Source organism: Chiloscyllium plagiosum, chromosome 9 (genome assembly GCF_004010195.1).
Source record: "Chiloscyllium plagiosum isolate BGI_BamShark_2017 chromosome 9, ASM401019v2, whole genome shotgun sequence".
NCBI classification, from domain to species: domain Eukaryota; kingdom Metazoa; phylum Chordata; class Chondrichthyes; order Orectolobiformes; family Hemiscylliidae; genus Chiloscyllium; species Chiloscyllium plagiosum.
The window spans coordinates 57,549,979-57,566,551 of record NC_057718.1 but is presented as its reverse complement, the minus strand read 5'-3'; the positions used below and the strand labels follow the sequence as shown (position 1 = coordinate 57,566,551).

Here is a 16,573-nt window from a genome sequence, read left to right as displayed (position 1 = left end):
AAGTTACATTAGTTCATTAGGTACTGTTATTAAGACTTTGAATATAAGTCTGCAGTTCATAAGGTCCTAAGATTTTCTGTCATCCCACCCAAGGCAACATGGCAAAATTAGATTGTGTGTGGTTTCCAATATTAACCCTTTCAGAATCATTATCGTGTACAACAGTATAGAAATAAATTTTCAAAGAATTTGTTAAAAATAATTTGTAAACATATTAATTGGGCCAGATAGTGCATTGTGAAAAATTCTCAATCTGTCCCATTAGTTAGACATTTTATTTTGAAACATTTTGTCCAGATAGTTGCTGTGTGTGTGTGTGTTGGGGTCAGTGGGGAGGTCTGAGAATTGGTGACTAATCAAACCAACAGTGTGACTCATTATACAATAAAATTTCAGAATCAAAAAGTTTAAGGAGGAAGAGGGTGAATGAGGAGGGTTTGTTCAACTAAATCAGATGCAGAAAGAGAACTAAGGGGAAAGAAAGATTGAAAACATGTCTTGTTCACATTTTAATTTCAGTTCTGATGGTCGAAATGATTCCAAACTACTCTTTCGTTTTTCTCTCTCCAGATGTTGGCTGTGTTAGTATGTAACTTTTAATTAATGTTTTCCTGTTCTTAGTTCAATGCTGTAATATTTATCATGAACTAGTGTCATTACAATGGTCATTGACACATTATTACACCACATGCCATCAATCTGTGTGTTCCACATCTATATTTTCAGTAGTGTAAAGACCCATACAACTAAGGACTGAAATTGTTGAAATTAGTACATAGAAAGCATATAAAAATAAAAGATCATCAACTAGAAATACTATATTTGTTTCAGGCTCCATATAAGCTGCCAGTCCTCTGAGTGTTTTAGAGTACTATACATTTATAATTCAGGGTTCTTGCATTTGCTGAATTTTGCTCTTGTTTAATGTAACAGTAATTTGTATTTGTAAAATTGAGCGCAGCCTCACAAAGGATGCTACCTCCACTCCCAGCATCCCAAACTAACCAGCAGTGATCTGCTTTTCTTCCTGTGGTCAGTGAACCCATCTCTGCAATTGACACCTCAGCCTAGCCCTGTGGGTCAGGCTCTTCTACAGAAGTCAATCAGTCTCTCAATCTGAATGGCTGTTGTGAAGGAAACTGAGTAAAGAAAGTCAAATGAAGTTGGATCATTAAAATCCTGGATCTCAGCCTTTCTTGTCAGATTGATAAACATTGAAGTTTGAGGGGAAAATGGTGATATGCATCACTTGAAGTAATAAAGGACAACTTTAATTTCCATATTGACTGGCAAAACCTAATCTATCATGTTGCTGTGGAGGATGGTTTCTGGAACAGCACTTTGAAGAACACCTCGTTGGGTCAAGATTTCAAGTCAGTACTGAAAATCAATGATCCAAAATGTTAACGTTATCTTGTAATATGTCCTGACCAACTTGGGAAAGTATAATGACACTTAAGCTCCACTAAGCCTGCAGTGATCACAAAAGTGAAAGATTTTAATTAAATTATTCAAAATCTTTCATTTTACTTGCTGTCAAATGCCAATTCATCGAATACATCATTCAAGAAACTACTACTTATTACAAATAAATCAGATCTAACCACAGGTAAACAAAGTAAAATTTATCAACTTATAACACTTTAACTTAAATTCTGATCCTTCCTAAATCCTTATACATGGAGGCACATGGACACCGACAAACAAAAAAAAGCTCTGGTATTACGGATGGTGAGAAAAACAAAAAAGAGAACATGGTTCAATTGCACCAATCCACAGGGTTCAATGTGGTGTCCTTTTGCTTCTTCTGAGTCATTCTGATCTCACCTCTTTTTCTTTCCAAGTCTCTTAGGTATTTTACTGAAGGCAAAGGGCAGTTGATATACTAATCGTTCAGCTTTTCACCAGTTAGAGGCAGCTCAAGGGCAAATCAAGAGTGAGAATAACTAGCTATCTTCCAATTCTGCATTCCTTCTTCACAAGGAGAGAGAGTTACAGTCCTTTTAGAGTCTGGAGTCCTTTTGCACCTGTATTGTTCACACATTGACTTCTGGGCAGATAAACAGCCTCTCAGAGTTGTTGTCATGCTGATTATTCCTAACCCATTCCTGATTTCAGACACCAGACTATCTCTGAGCAAAACTGCCTGAAACACACAGGCATGGTGTTGATGAGCAATCCTCCCACACTGCTTGAGCAAGGCAACAGTGTAAATATATAATAAAATAAAACAAAGAACTGCGGATGCTGGAAATCTGAAACAAAAACAGAAACTGCTGGAGAAACTCAGCAGGTATCACAGTATCTGTGGTGAGAAAAGTTATTATTTTGGGCCCAGTGACCCTTCTTTAGTACACCATAAATATAACAGACAATGGGTTCAGTAATTGCATTAAAACTGCTACATCTCCTTCCACAGTTTTCTTGGTTTAAAGCAGTATCCTTTTCCATGTGTTCTACAATAAAGAAAAGTAGTAAAGATGAGATCATGTCAAATATGTAATAAGAAAGTGCTAATTGATAATCTTTCTGAAAGGAACATTTGGGAAAAAAGTGAACACAGTATGATAAAATTTTATATTGCAAGTGATATAATTCATTCTGAAATGGGGTTCTTAATATCTGAACAAAGGAAACCATGAATCTAAAAGAGGCAAGTGGATTATGTGGATTGGAAAAGTACACTAAAAGATTTGCTGAGAGACAGACAATAGTTCATATTTAAGTAAGTATTACATGGACTGTAACATGTCTATATGCATCTATAATTTTAAAAAGACATGCAACAGGAACATTGAACAAATGGCTAAGAAAATAAGTCAACGGAGCACTGGATTAAAGGAAGTGGCTTATTAGGTAACCAAAAACATCAATAAGCCTGAAGATTGGGAGCAATTTAAAATCCTGCAAAGGATAACTAAGAAACTGATAAAGGTAAAAGAGGAAATGAATGCAAGACAAAAATGAGAAACAAAGGTGAACTGTAAAAGCTTCATTAGGTATGTGAAAAGAGATTAACAAAGACAAATGTGGATCAAGATTAGAGTGGTGCTGGAAAAGCACAGCAGGTCAGGCAGCATCTGAGGAGAAGGAAAATTGACATTTCAGGCTAAAGCCTTTCATCAGGAATTCCTGATGAAGGGCTTTTGCCCGAAACGTCGATTTTCCTGCTCCTAAGACGCTGCCTGATCTGCTGTGCTTTTCCAGCGCCACTTTAATCTTGACTCTGATCTCCAGCATCTACAGTACCCACTTCTGCCAAAGACAAATGTGGGTCCATTGCAAGTGGAAGCAGGAGAATTTGTAATGGAGAATACATAAATGGCAGAGAAACAAAGCAAGTACTTTATGTCAGTTTTCATGAAAAAAGATACAGTAAACCTTCCAGAAACACCAAGGAATCAGAGTTGTTGTTAAAAATGAGTAGTCAAATAAAATCAATATCATTAAAGAAGTGTTCCTCAAAATATAAAATGGATTGAAGGTCCATGGACTGGATGAGCCACATCCAAGTATGGTTAAGAAGATGGCTTTAGAGATAATGGATGTATTGATGGGTATCTTTTAAAATTCTATAGATTATGGAAAGATTCCTGCAGACTGGAATGTAGAAAATGTAACTCCATTATTTAGGAATGGAGGAAGAGAGAAAATAGAGAACTGCAGACCTGTTATTTTGACACTAGTATTGGAAAAAATATTAGAATTGGTGATAAAGAATGAGATAACTGAACACCAAAAAAAAAGATATGTTTTGGCAAAGTCAACAAAGACTAATGAAAGAGAAATCATGTTTGAAAAACCTACTGAAGTTCTTTGAGGATATTATTTGCAATATAGATAATAGAGAACCAGCAATGTATTTTAATTTCCAGGTATTTGATAAGGTTCTGCACTGAAGTTTAGTAAACAAATTTGGCACATAAGATTGGAGTCATATACAGGAATGGATTGAGAATTGGTTAACAGGTAGAAAACAGTGTAGGCTTAAATGGGCCATTCTAAGAATGGCAGGCTGTTACTAGTGGAGTACTACAAGGATCATTCTTTGGTCCACAGCTGTTAACATTCTATGTCAATGATGTCACTGACAGGAATAAATATAATTTCCAAATTTGCTGAAGAGATGAAACTAGGTGGAAACATGCATTGTGTGAGGGATGCAAGGAGACTTCAATGGGACTTGGATAGGCTGTGTGAATGGGTAAGCATACACAGATGGAATATAATATGAAATACAGTGTATCTGAAGTTATCCACTTAGATTAAAAATTAGAGCATACTTCGTAACTAATGAAAAGCTGAGAAACGTTGATATCCAAATGGACCTGGGTGTCCTTTTTCTCAAGTCACTAAAAGCTAGCATGTAGGTGTAGCAAGCAATTCGGAAAGCACCCAAAACATTTTGTACGGTTTTGATCTCTTTATCTGAAGGAGAAAATAATACCATAGAGGGAACACAACAGACTAAGCCACAGGATCAGCAGATTATCTTATCAGGAGAGATTGAATAAATTGGCCCTGTATTCTCAACAGTTTCAAAGATTAAGGGGTGATCTCATTGATGCCTACAAAGTTTTTATAAGGCATGACAGGTTGGATATAGATAAGATATTTCCCCTGCCTGATGAGTCTTGAACCAGAGAATATAGTCTCAGGTAAATTGTAGGGCATTTAAGACTGAGACAAGGAGGAATTTTATTCACTTAGAAGGTAATAAATCTTTGGAATTCTCAATTCTAGAGGGCTGCGAAAACTCAATCTTTGAGGGTTGTTTAGGACAGAAATGGATTGTAATCACAACAAGGGACATGGAGATAATGCAGTACAGCGGTATTGAGGCAGCTGATGAGCCATGAGCCATGCTCAATGGATTGAATGGCCCGCTCCTTCCTATATCCTTACTAGGGACTGAGTATAGAGCAAGATTTAAGTGTCAGAACTTCAATCTTTTTGGAGTTGCGTCATTGTGAAGCTATGAAGGCCATATGGATCACTGGTAAAGAATAGCCCAGAGCATGAGAAAACATGTGAAGGAAATATTCTTTTCTTTTTTGCTGACAAATCAGCACTATCAGTTCCATAGTTTCCAAATTGGGTGCTCCTGTCTTTATTATATTCAGTTGTTGCAGTAATTATCTTTACAACAATTGCTAACTCACAATTGACCCATGGTCACTGCCACTACAGCATTTCAAGGATTTATTGGAATTCAGGAATAAAAATTCAACCACAGGCTGAGACTTTCAGTTTTCAATTTTCTTTTTCCCTTAAATAGATATAAATGAATGTGAAACAGAAAATGCTTGTCTGGAACAAGAGAAGTGTTGGAACTATCATGGTGGATATAGATGTTATCCTCGAAATCCATGCCATGAGCCTTACAATCAGATGTCTGAAAAGTGAGTATTTAAAGATTTCAACTCACTTAACACTGTCTTGATTTCATGATACAAGAGAAAAACAAATTAAGATGAAAGTGAACATCCAACATTTGAAAATCAGTTGAGTTATAAACTTTCTTAGAAATAGTGTAAGTGTCACAAACAAGTGATAATGATTACTTCATCCCAAAACATATCTTCAAGTGAGCATTTACTCTTTTGAAGTGCACATTTTATCTAAATCAAAATGGACATAGCTAATCCCAACCAATTTTCAACTTTCCTAACTGCATATAGTATCATATCTATTATATAAAATAATTTTGTTTTTCTACCGAGTTTATAGGAGGTCCCCAAAAGCATTTTAATATTTGACCTAAGAACATTACATTCTGATTAATGTTTAGCACTTTCTTTCACAATTAATAAATTCTTAATTTAATAAACATGAATAAATTGATGGGTAGGTTTTTGAGAGATCAGTGAGACCTGAAAATGATGCCAACAATCCCTCATTTATCCTAATTCAGTTTGCATGGAGATTATCCAGTCTAGTCGATCACCATTTGAGCAGGACCTCCGATTCTCCTCCAGTGTTCCCACTTTATATTTGCCCTTTCTCCCCTCTAAGCTATTCACAATGATTACTTTCACGTTTCAAGCTGGCTCTCTTCTACTGCCCATTCCAAGCTAATGCTGAGATTACATAGAAACATAGAAGCAGGTGCATGAGTAGATCATTCAGCCCTTTGAATCTGCACCACCTTTCAATATGATCATGGCTGATCATGAAACTTCAGTATCCCACTCCTCCTTTCCACACCCCTTGATCCCTTTAGCTGCAAGGGCCACGCCCAGCTCCCTCTTGAATATATCTAATGAACTGATCTCAACATCTTTCTGTGGGAGAGAATTCCACAGGTTCACAACTCTGAGTGAAGAAATTCTTTTTAAGTGATCCCTAGTTCTGGACATTCACAACGTCAGGAACATTCTTCACGTATCTAGCCTGTCTAGTCCCATCAGGGTTGAGTATGTTTCTCTGAGATCCCTCCTTGTTCTTCTAAATTCCTGTAAGTACAAGCCGAGTCGATACAGTCTTTCTTCATCTGTCAGTTCTGCCATTCTGGGAAACAGTCTGTTTTCCCTCTCTCAGGTAGCATTGGTACCTTGTTCCCTATTTGTGGCTTCAGACCCCAAACCATGCCCCCTTTCAGATTCACCCTCTTTTACTCTCCTTACCATGGATCACTCCCTACTTCTGTTTCCTTCCATCCCTTTCACATATCCCTCCCTCCCCTTTAAATTTAATTGCCATCCTTTCCCTTTCCTTTGCGGCTTCATTACAACCCGATCTTCCTCTTCTCTGGCCACCCATTTGCCCTCCTGCAATGCTATCTTACTTCATTATCAGCCATTTCACCATCTTCATTAGCATCCACTTTCCCCTTCTCCTTTTCCTTAATTCCAATTTAGCACTATCAATAATGAACCATGATTACACTGTTACCAATTTGTAGAAGGGTATAGTTACTTCACACTACAGCTAGAAATATCAGTCCTTGCAAAGATTCCCAGTCACTGTATGTAGTCTAAAGAATCACTTCCATTAGCAGCAGAAGCAGCATCTAAGGAGCAAACTTTGATCTGGTCCAGTGGTGCTGGACTTAAACAGAAGCAGAACTGAGGAAAGGGAGCTAACCTGTACTAATTATTGTCAGCAAATACAATGAAATGCAACTTATAAGTGAGTACCTTTATGTCTCGTGAAATTGGGAAGCATGTATTTTTGGCACTTAGAAGAACTATATAGCTTTCTTCAGCGACAACTTACATACATAAGGTACATAAGCATAAAAAAATGTCCCAAGGAACTTAATGAAAACCACCAAATCAAGATATATTTTACACCAAGCCACAGAGGGAGAAAGCAAGCAGCTTGGCAGATAACCAAAAGCTTGTTCAACAGCAGACCTTGAAAGAAGAGGAGTAGCAAGGGTTACAGAGGGTAATTCTGGAGATTAGGATCAAACTGCAGAACACAATCAGAAGCAGGGCTGTAATTAAAATCAGGATATGGGGATAGCCAGGATTAAACCAGCTTGTCAAGCTGGAGAAGGCTACACAGGTAATGAAGGGCAACGATAACAAGGATAAGGTGTTAAAATTGAGGTATAGTCCGATGGGGAGCCAGTGAAGGCTCAGTGAATGTGATTTGGAGTGGAATTAAATACCAATATCAGATTTTAGATAAGCATGCTATTTCCGAGGTGGAAGGTGAGGTCACAACCAACAAAGCATCCAATTACCAAGTCTTGAGATGATTAAGGTATGGGTGAGGGTTTCAGCAGCAGGTGAGCTGAGGCAGGATTCAAGTAGAGTGATATTGTGGTGCTGAAAGTAGGTGATCTTCGTCATGCAGTTATGTGATCCAAAACTCAGCTCAGGGTCAAGCACAGCAACCCAGTTGCAAATGGACTTCCTCAGAATAAAGAACTTGCCAGGGGTATTAATGCTGGGCAATGAGCAGAGTTATGTGGTGGTGAACAAAGACAATGACTTCAGTATCTTTAATATAACACAGATGAGAGTTCTGTTTTTCCAAATTAGATGTCAGACAGTTTGTCTGACAAATCAGCTAATGGTGAAGTCTGAAGACATGCTGGTGCCATTGGCCTATCTGTGGAAACTGATTTATCTTCAGATATGACCATCAAGGATCTGTGTGTAGGTCAGAACTGAAATAATGGCAAGATCCTCGGTGCATTTCTGGACTAACAGTATAAGAGGGTTAGAAGAAACCTTCTCAGGGGCTCTCTGGCAACCTTTAAATATAAGAATGAAATCAGGCTAGAGTAGGGCCACCTAGCTAGACCAAAGAGGAGCAGTGCTGGAGCAGGGTGGTATGTGCTGAAAAGTACAGAAAAATTGAAAAGGACAAAAGGGACAGTTTATCATGATCGCTGTTACAAAGAATGTTTTTTGTTTGTGAATTTCACAGCAGTAGTTCCAGTACTGCAACCTAATTGGATGTATTCCAACATAGAATTAGGGAAAAACTGGGCATATATTTGGTAAGTGACAATATGTTCAAAGATTTTAGAGAGGGAAGGAATTTTAGAAATGGGACTATGGTTTACTATAGATATTTGATTTAATTTGTATAGACATACTGCACCATAACCCAATTCCACAATAGGTAACAATTAGACATATAGCAGTATTCCTAGAAAACTGCAGAATATGCTGAGTATTAAGATGCTTAATGATGTCTGTTTTGCTTCCTTTTTTAAAATTCAGTCGCTGTGTCTGCCCAGCAGCAAATGCAGCTTGTCGTGACCAGCCTTATTCCTATGTGTATAAATACATGAATGTTCGATCAGACAGATCTGTCCCCTCTGATATCTTCCAAATTCAAGCAACAAGTGTTTACCCCAATACATTCAACACCTTCCAGATCATCTCTGGAAATGAAGGCGAGTTCTATCTGAGGGTGAGTCATATTTACATTTCCCTATCAACTACTTTTTTTTTGATGCCAGAAGTTAACATATCACTATCTGGTCCTAGATTAAAGAAGGGAGAGAGGATGGAGTGTGGAAAATTGGGGGTATGTGTCTCCCTAGAAAAAAAATATTTGTTCTCCTCTCATTCCCTTTCTGGAGAGAACAGTTTTAAAATTTAGTAAAAAAAATGCAACTTTCCTTTGAGGTTCCACACAACACAGTCACCGGATGTCATAGAGGTACTCCTGATCTGACCAAGTGTATCTTTAGCAGTACTCTCTGGGGCCCAGTAAAAGCCTTGGATCCAGAACAGAGTCCATCCCTGTGCCAGCTCCCAGGTTTGGGGCTCATCGAGGATCCATTCACTGAAATACCATCCTGCGAGATTTAGGGCAAACCATGGCAGAAGAGTAGGTTTTTTTCAGTTCCATGGTGTTTGATTGAAATTGTTGAAAATCAGAGTGTTTTTTTTTCTAATCAAATTACCATCAAAAACAATGTACTAAAGTGCTATCTTTATTTTCATTCAGAAGGCTAAACAAATAGTGTAATTTCCATCTGCTGCCGGAATCTAACAACTTTCTACTTTAAGTTCACAACAATGCCACTCCCTTACTCTTGGAACTCACATAGTTACCTGTAACAATTGCCTTGTCTATATTTTATCTACGTATCTAGCTCAGACCATCACCCACCCCTGTTTGCTCAGTGGTTACTCCCACATCACATCCACCAGTTCCCTCCAGCATGGACACCAGTCAATCTGAGGTATCCATGCCATAAAGGTACAACTCTGCTGTCCATTTACTCAACCAGAAATTCTGATACCAGTGGAAGCAGGGGCCAAACCCGAGTCCCACCAAGGTCTTGTTTGCCCCTCTGTCTCAGGCTGGCATTTCATTAACAATAAGGCTGTAACCTTTCCTTTGCAATGCAAGCCTCTTGCTACAACTAAACCCTCTGAGTCCACCATGTGGAAGTGACTTGGTATCTTCTAAGAAGCAAGAGTAAAATCAGCAAAGCAAACCCCTGGCCCGGGCTGTTCTCAATATCCATGGCCTTGGAATACTTTCTGTACTTTATGTGGCAGAAACTGGGTCTCTAGCCTTTTGCCTTATTCCTATTCCACAGTGCTACAGTGGGAGTCTGCCAGAATTCTTGAATACATTTTGGCCCAAGTATGTCTTAAAAGTATCAAATTAAAATACTGGCATATAAATCCCTCAGGTTTTTCCTCCATTAAGTTTATTTGGGTCCAGAATTCACCACCCGTCACTGTAACCTAATGGACGTTCTGCCCTCACTCTTGCCAATATAAAATGAATACATTGGCCCTCAGTTGTCACAGGGATTGTACCAATTTTCCATGTTATATTGAAACTGCATTACTAATTGTTATTGGCTTTTTAAATTGGGCATCGTTGGCAGGGCCAACATTCATTGCCTGTTCCTAGTGACCTTTGAAAAGATGATGGTGAGCCACCTAGTTGAATCACAAAAGCCTCTGTAGTCTACATACAACCATCAGCCTACTGGGAAGTTGTTCAAATGTGTTTGTATGTGGCTTTCAAGCAAACTATTTCCCCATAGGGTCTGTTAGTCTCCCACCAAAGACATGACGGCAACCGGTGTGGAAATTGAGGCCATAAGGATTAATTTTTTTTATTTAAACAAGAAACTAGGGAAGTCTATTATGTCTGAGCCAAGAAGCAGTGAGGAGTTTGAAGGTGTACCTTTTTTTACATTGGCCCTGCAATGTCTGGGGCATAAATTGGATATTTTGATGCCATTTACTAGATTGAGGTATCTCAATATTAGGTCTCTCCAGCTGCCAAAAAGGAGAGCATAGCAAAGGATAAGCAATTGCTGAGGGTAAGGATCCAAAGCAGTGGTGGCCAGGAGTACTTATGTGAAGCCCAGAGATGGAACCTTTCTACGCCAAGCCCCACAAAACTAATACTTAACTCGGTTGAACTTTGTGTTTGCATCACTCATGGAATGGGAGCAAATGTAAGGCACATAATGCAACAGTTCTGACTTTAAAAGGTAGTTGAAATTCTAGATTTGCATACTAAAAAGCATTTACTGCATTAAATAGGTTGGCACTTAGGCTGGGAAACCCGGGTGACACTGGCCTCTACATCATTGTTATCAGACAGTAATAGCTTATTAAAACGTTGGTTAAGTAATGGTATGTCGTACGCTGCAGTGGTGGGATATAATTTGCATGCCAGTACTTCTGTCGCTGTTGACTGTTGAGTAGCCAATCTCTGATATTTCCATTAAGCTGGAAATACAGTGACATTGAATCGAAATTTTACAGGTTGCATGTGCCACAGATTTCTGTGATCCAAAATTATACCACTGATACCTCCTCGTGGGTCTGCTCCTGGGCCTGGCCAGGATGGCCATAAACAGGTCCAGGCAACAGGCCGTGGAGGGGGTCATTATGGCCGATTGTCTGCCCCTCTTCTATGGTTACGTTCGGGCCCAGGTATCCCTGGAGAAGGAACATGCGGTGTCTACCAATACCCTTTAGGCTTTCAGGGAAGGGTGGGGGCCACAATGTCTGGAGTGCTTTATTTCCCCCTCCAATTCTATTTTGATTTATTCACTAGCCTCCCTTCACGTTTTGATCACATAGGCATTGCCCCTAAAGAAGGGCACTGCTTGTCACTGGCCACTCGAGTGTTTCTTTTCTACCTGATGGTGGAATATGAATGAAGTTTTCTTCACTGAGTCGAACATGACATGGCTGCTGCGGAGAAATAAGCACTACTGCTGTTTAACGGTAGTGAGGGAGTTTAAAAAAAAAAGATACAACTGATTTCTGGCTGGTTCCTCTTAATTCAAATGCAAATTAATCTCCTTGGATTCAAATGTAATTTTACTTCTACTTAATGGTATTCACTAAGTTGCATCACTTCATGTGACATATGGCTGCAGCTCCACACATAAATACCATTGGTAATCCTAGAGTTATATCTAATGATTATCCAGAAAGCCCTCCTCCACACCCCATACACCACCTTGCAGGAATGCCTCTGGAAGGGGAAGAGCAGATAGAAGTGCAGAATCCCATAGTCAGAGATTTACAAGATAACCAGCTGGAGAGATGTTCTACCCCATTTAACGCTCCCATTTCAGATGCTGCTTCCTCAAAGGTGAAGTTTTTTTTATAATCTCTATTGTTTGCTTATTTCCCATTTTTGTATTCCTGCAGCAAACAAGCAATGTGAGTGCAATGCTGGTCTTAGTGAAGCCTTTAACAGGACCAAAGGAGTACATCGTGGATTTGGAGATGTTAACAGTCAATGCCGTAATGAACTACCGGACTTCCTCTGTGTTGCGGTTGACAATAGTAGTGGGACCTTATTCATTTTAGTTAATATAATACTGACAAGAATAGCCAAAGTAAAGCATTGATTACCACAGCAATTAACATTTTGGTGTGTTTACGTAATTTGCTTTATGATTCAGTTTAACTTTCACATTTGTATTTTTTGTCTTTTTGTACAAAGTGCCTTCAATATTGTGTGTAGAGATAACTTACTGAAATGAATATACATTACAAATTAATATTTAAAGCTACATAAAGTTCTATAATGTCTGCTATCCAGCCCAAAATTACCTAATATCATGATGTACAAAGTTGTTTTCTAATCAAATAAAATGTAGTTCATATATTAATTTGTTGTCACAGAGTCATAGAGATCTACAGCACAGAAATGGCCCCTTCCACCCATTGTGTTCTTCTCTTTGAAATAATTTTACTACCACTAAATAAAATTACAATATTATGATAATAAAGCATTTGCCTTTATCATTAAAATTTCATAAACAGGACTAATTTTGAATTAAATTGATTCTTGCATTAACATTCATTCCTGTAAGGGTTAATATATTGACTGTCTTCAATCAACTTCAAGTTGAAGTTTCGCTATTTTATTAATAATAAACTTTCTGTTAACAATGATCATGGGGTCATTGTACAACTTCTAAAATTTCTAAACTTCTAAATTTGATAGCTATAAATGGTAGTAGTTTGGCAATTGAATACCTTTGCCATGTAAGCCCTCAGAATCCTTGGTACTGCTGTGCTGGTGTAACTAGCAAAACAAGAACCAGAACCCCATTCAATGTCCATTGCTACTGGACCAATTGGAGTATCTGGATCAGGGTCAACGCATTGCCAAATCACAGTGAGCTTATATGCCAGTATTGGCACAAAGTGAAAAATCACTAGAGACTGGAGAAGTGGAACTGACAAGCCACTCTTGGGGGATGCCAGCATCAAAGATCCAGGGAAGAATCTTACGTGAGTCTGAGCAACATGGACGATTGCACAGAATCGATCAAAATATTCAGCAAAGGATACCTCTACATTGAGATCATCTCACTGCATCTTTCATGCCTTTTTCAAGTAGTGTGGTGCGATTCTCAATAGGCAGTGGTGAAAACCCAATTCACACTCATTGTTTGTTATATTGTCTTAAGAGCCCAACTATTCATATTCCTGTTGCTATTTTACTAAACCTACCAAACAAATTCTTGGAGAAACTCAGCGTGGAAACCTGAGCAACTTCTTGACCATGTCAACTCATTGTCCCCTCCAAATGCCCTCCATCTTACCCATGATTAAACTGCAGAGCAGAGCATAATCCACCAGCTACATGTACCTTTCAGTCACTGCCATTAGTACTCCACTGACTTCATTGCCACAATTCTAGTATCAACCGGTGCACTGGCAGTGTGCCCTGCAAGGTCATTCTGGTCTAGCATGGCATACTGACAACCAGGTGTTTAGAACCACACAGAGAAAGGTACCTAGTTCACAGTTTGGATCAGAATACATACCAGCAGCATGCATGCCATGCTTTGCCCTGCTATTCTTTGCCTTGCGCAGCCATGTCTTGCTGTGACAATTGGTGCAGTCACACAACCAGGGGAGATGGTGACCTAATGGTATTATCACTCCACTATTAATCCAGAAACCCCAGTAATGATCTGGGCACCCAAGTTCAAATCCTGCCATGGAAGATGGAGTCTAATGGTGACCATGAAACCATTGTCAATTATCAGAAAAATCCATCTAACTCACTAATGTCCTTCAGGGAAGGAAATCTGCTGTTCTCACCTGGTTTGGCCTACATGTGACTCCACACCCACAGCATGTGGTTGACTCTCAACTGCCCTCTGAAATAGCCTAGCAAACCACTCAGTTGTAACAATCACTATGAAGTCTCAGTAAATAAATGGAACCAAGCGGACCACCTGGCATTTACCTAGGCACCGAAAAAGACAGTTTTAGAAAAAGCCCTGTCAATCTTGAAAAGTCGTCTTTACTAACGTCTGAGGATTGTGGCAAAATTAGGAGAGCTGTCTCACAGGCAACTCAAGCAACAGCCTGACAATAGTCATACTCATGGAAATGTCCCAGACAATCCCCATCCCTGGATAAGTTCTATCCCACACAATAGGACAAACCAGCAGAGGTGGCAGCACTGTGGTATACAGTCAGGAGGGAGTTGTCCTCAGAGTCCTCAACACTGACTCTGGATGCTGTGAAATCTCATGGATTCAAGTTATGGGCAAGGAAAACCTCCTGCTGAATACTACCGTCCCACAGCTGATGATCCAGTATGCCTCCATTTGAACAACACTTATAGAGAAGCATTGAGGATGGAAATGGCATAAAATGTACTCTGGGGAATTCCAACATCTATCACAAAGAGTGGCTCAGCAGCAACACTACTAACAGAACTGGTCAGATCCTAAAGGACATTGCTGCTAGACTGGGTCAGCAGCAGGTGGTGAGCCAACATGAGGGAAAAACATATTTGACCTCATTCTAACCAATCTGCCAGCTGGAGATGCATCTGTCCATGACAGTATCAGTAAGAGTTCTCGTGAACACAAAGTCCCACCTTCACATTGAGAATACCCTCCACGTGTTTTGTGGCACTATCACCATGCCAAACAGGATAGATTTCCAACAGATCTAGTAACTCAAGACTGAGCATCCATGAGGTACTGTGTGCCATCAACAGCAGCAGAATTATACTCCAATACAATCTGTAACCTCATGGCCTGGCATATCCTCCACTCATCCAATACCACTAACCCAGGGGATCAATCCTGGTTCAATGGAGACTGCAGAAGGGCATGCCAGGAGCCACACCAGGCATACCTAAAAGTGAGGTGTCAATGTGGTTGAGCTATCAAACAGGGCCACTTGTGTGCCAAACAGTATAAGTAGCAAGTGATAGGCAGAGTTAAGCAATCCCAGAACCAACAGACCAGATCTAAGCCCTGCAGTCCCACCACATCGTCACAAATAGTGGAGGACAATCAAACAACTCACTGGAAGAAGAGGGTCCACAAATATCCCATTCTGAATGATAGGAGAGTCCAACACATCAGTGCAAAAGATAAGCTTGAAGCATTCATAGAAATCTTCAGTCAAAAGTACCAAGGGAATAATCCACATTGGGCAGCTCAGTGGTTAGCACCCCAGTGCCAGGGACCCAGGTTTGATTCCATCTTCGGGTGATTGTCTGTTTGGGGTTTACACATTCTCCTTGAGTCTGTATAGATTTTCTCTGGTTTCTTCCCACAATCCAAAGATGTGCAGTTTAGGTGGATTGACAATGCTAAATTGTTCTGTAGTATCTAAAGTTGTGCAGGCTAGGTGGATTAACCATGGAAAATGCAGGGATGCAGAATAAGGTAGTGGGGATGGGTATGGATTGGAAGTTCTTTGCAGTGTTGGTATGAACTCAATGGGCTGAATGACCTGCTTCCACACTGTCAGGATTCTATGATTCTACGATCTTGCCCTCCTCCAATGGTCCCCAGCATTGCAGATACCAGCCATCAGCCAATTTGATTTGCTCCATGTGATATCAAGACATAGAGTCATAGAGGCACACAGCATGGAAACAGACCCTTCAGTCCAACTCGTCCATGCTGACCAGATATCATAAATTAATCTAGTCCCACCTGCCAGCACTTGGCCCATATCCCTCTAAACCCTTCCTATTCATGCATCCATCCAGATACCTTTTAAATGTAATTGTACCAGTCTCCACCACTTCCTCTGGCAGCTCATTCCATACACACACCACACTCTGCGTAAAACCATTGCCTCTTAGGTCCCTTTAAATGTTTCTCCTCTCACATTAAACCTATGCCCTCTAGCTCTGGACTCCCCCCACCCCAAGGAAAAGACCTTGTCTATTTATCCTATCCATGCCCCTAATGATTTTATAAACCTCGATAAGGTCACCACTCAGCACCCAATGCTCCAGGGAAAACAGCCCCACCTTATTCAGCCTCTCCCTGTAGCTCAAATCCTCCAACCCTGGTAACATCCTTGTAAATCTTTTCTGAACCTTCCAAGTTTCACAACATCCTTCTGATAGAAGGGAGACAAGAACTGCAGTAAATATTCCAAAAGTGGCCTAACCAAAGTCCTGTACAGCCACAACACAACCTCCCAACTCCTATACTCAATGCTCTCACCAATAAAGGAAAGCATATCAAACGCCTTCTTCACTATCCTATCTACCTGCGACTCCACTTTCAAGGGATTATGAACCTGCATTCCAAGGTCTCTTTGTTTAGCAACACTCCCCAGGACCCTACTGTTAAATGTTTAAGTTCTGCTTTGATTTGCCTTTC

General features: G+C 39.8%; 1 protein-coding gene across 3 annotated transcripts in view; it reads left to right on the top strand.

Annotated features, from left to right (window-relative positions):
* The window catches only part of LOC122552885 (EGF-containing fibulin-like extracellular matrix protein 1), a 109,301-nt gene extending 96,721 nt beyond the window's left edge, over positions 1-12,580 (top strand). For all 3 annotated transcript variants that reach the window (XM_043696025.1, XM_043696026.1, XM_043696027.1), the window contains 3 exons: positions 5,279-5,402; positions 8,685-8,877; positions 12,114-12,580. In XM_043696025.1, coding sequence (XP_043551960.1) covers positions 5,279-5,402; positions 8,685-8,877; positions 12,114-12,275 — 479 coding nt within the window. In that variant the 3' untranslated portion in view covers positions 12,276-12,580. The remainder of the gene's footprint in view (positions 1-5,278; positions 5,403-8,684; positions 8,878-12,113) is intronic.
* The last annotated feature ends 3,993 nt before the right edge of the window (positions 12,581-16,573 follow it).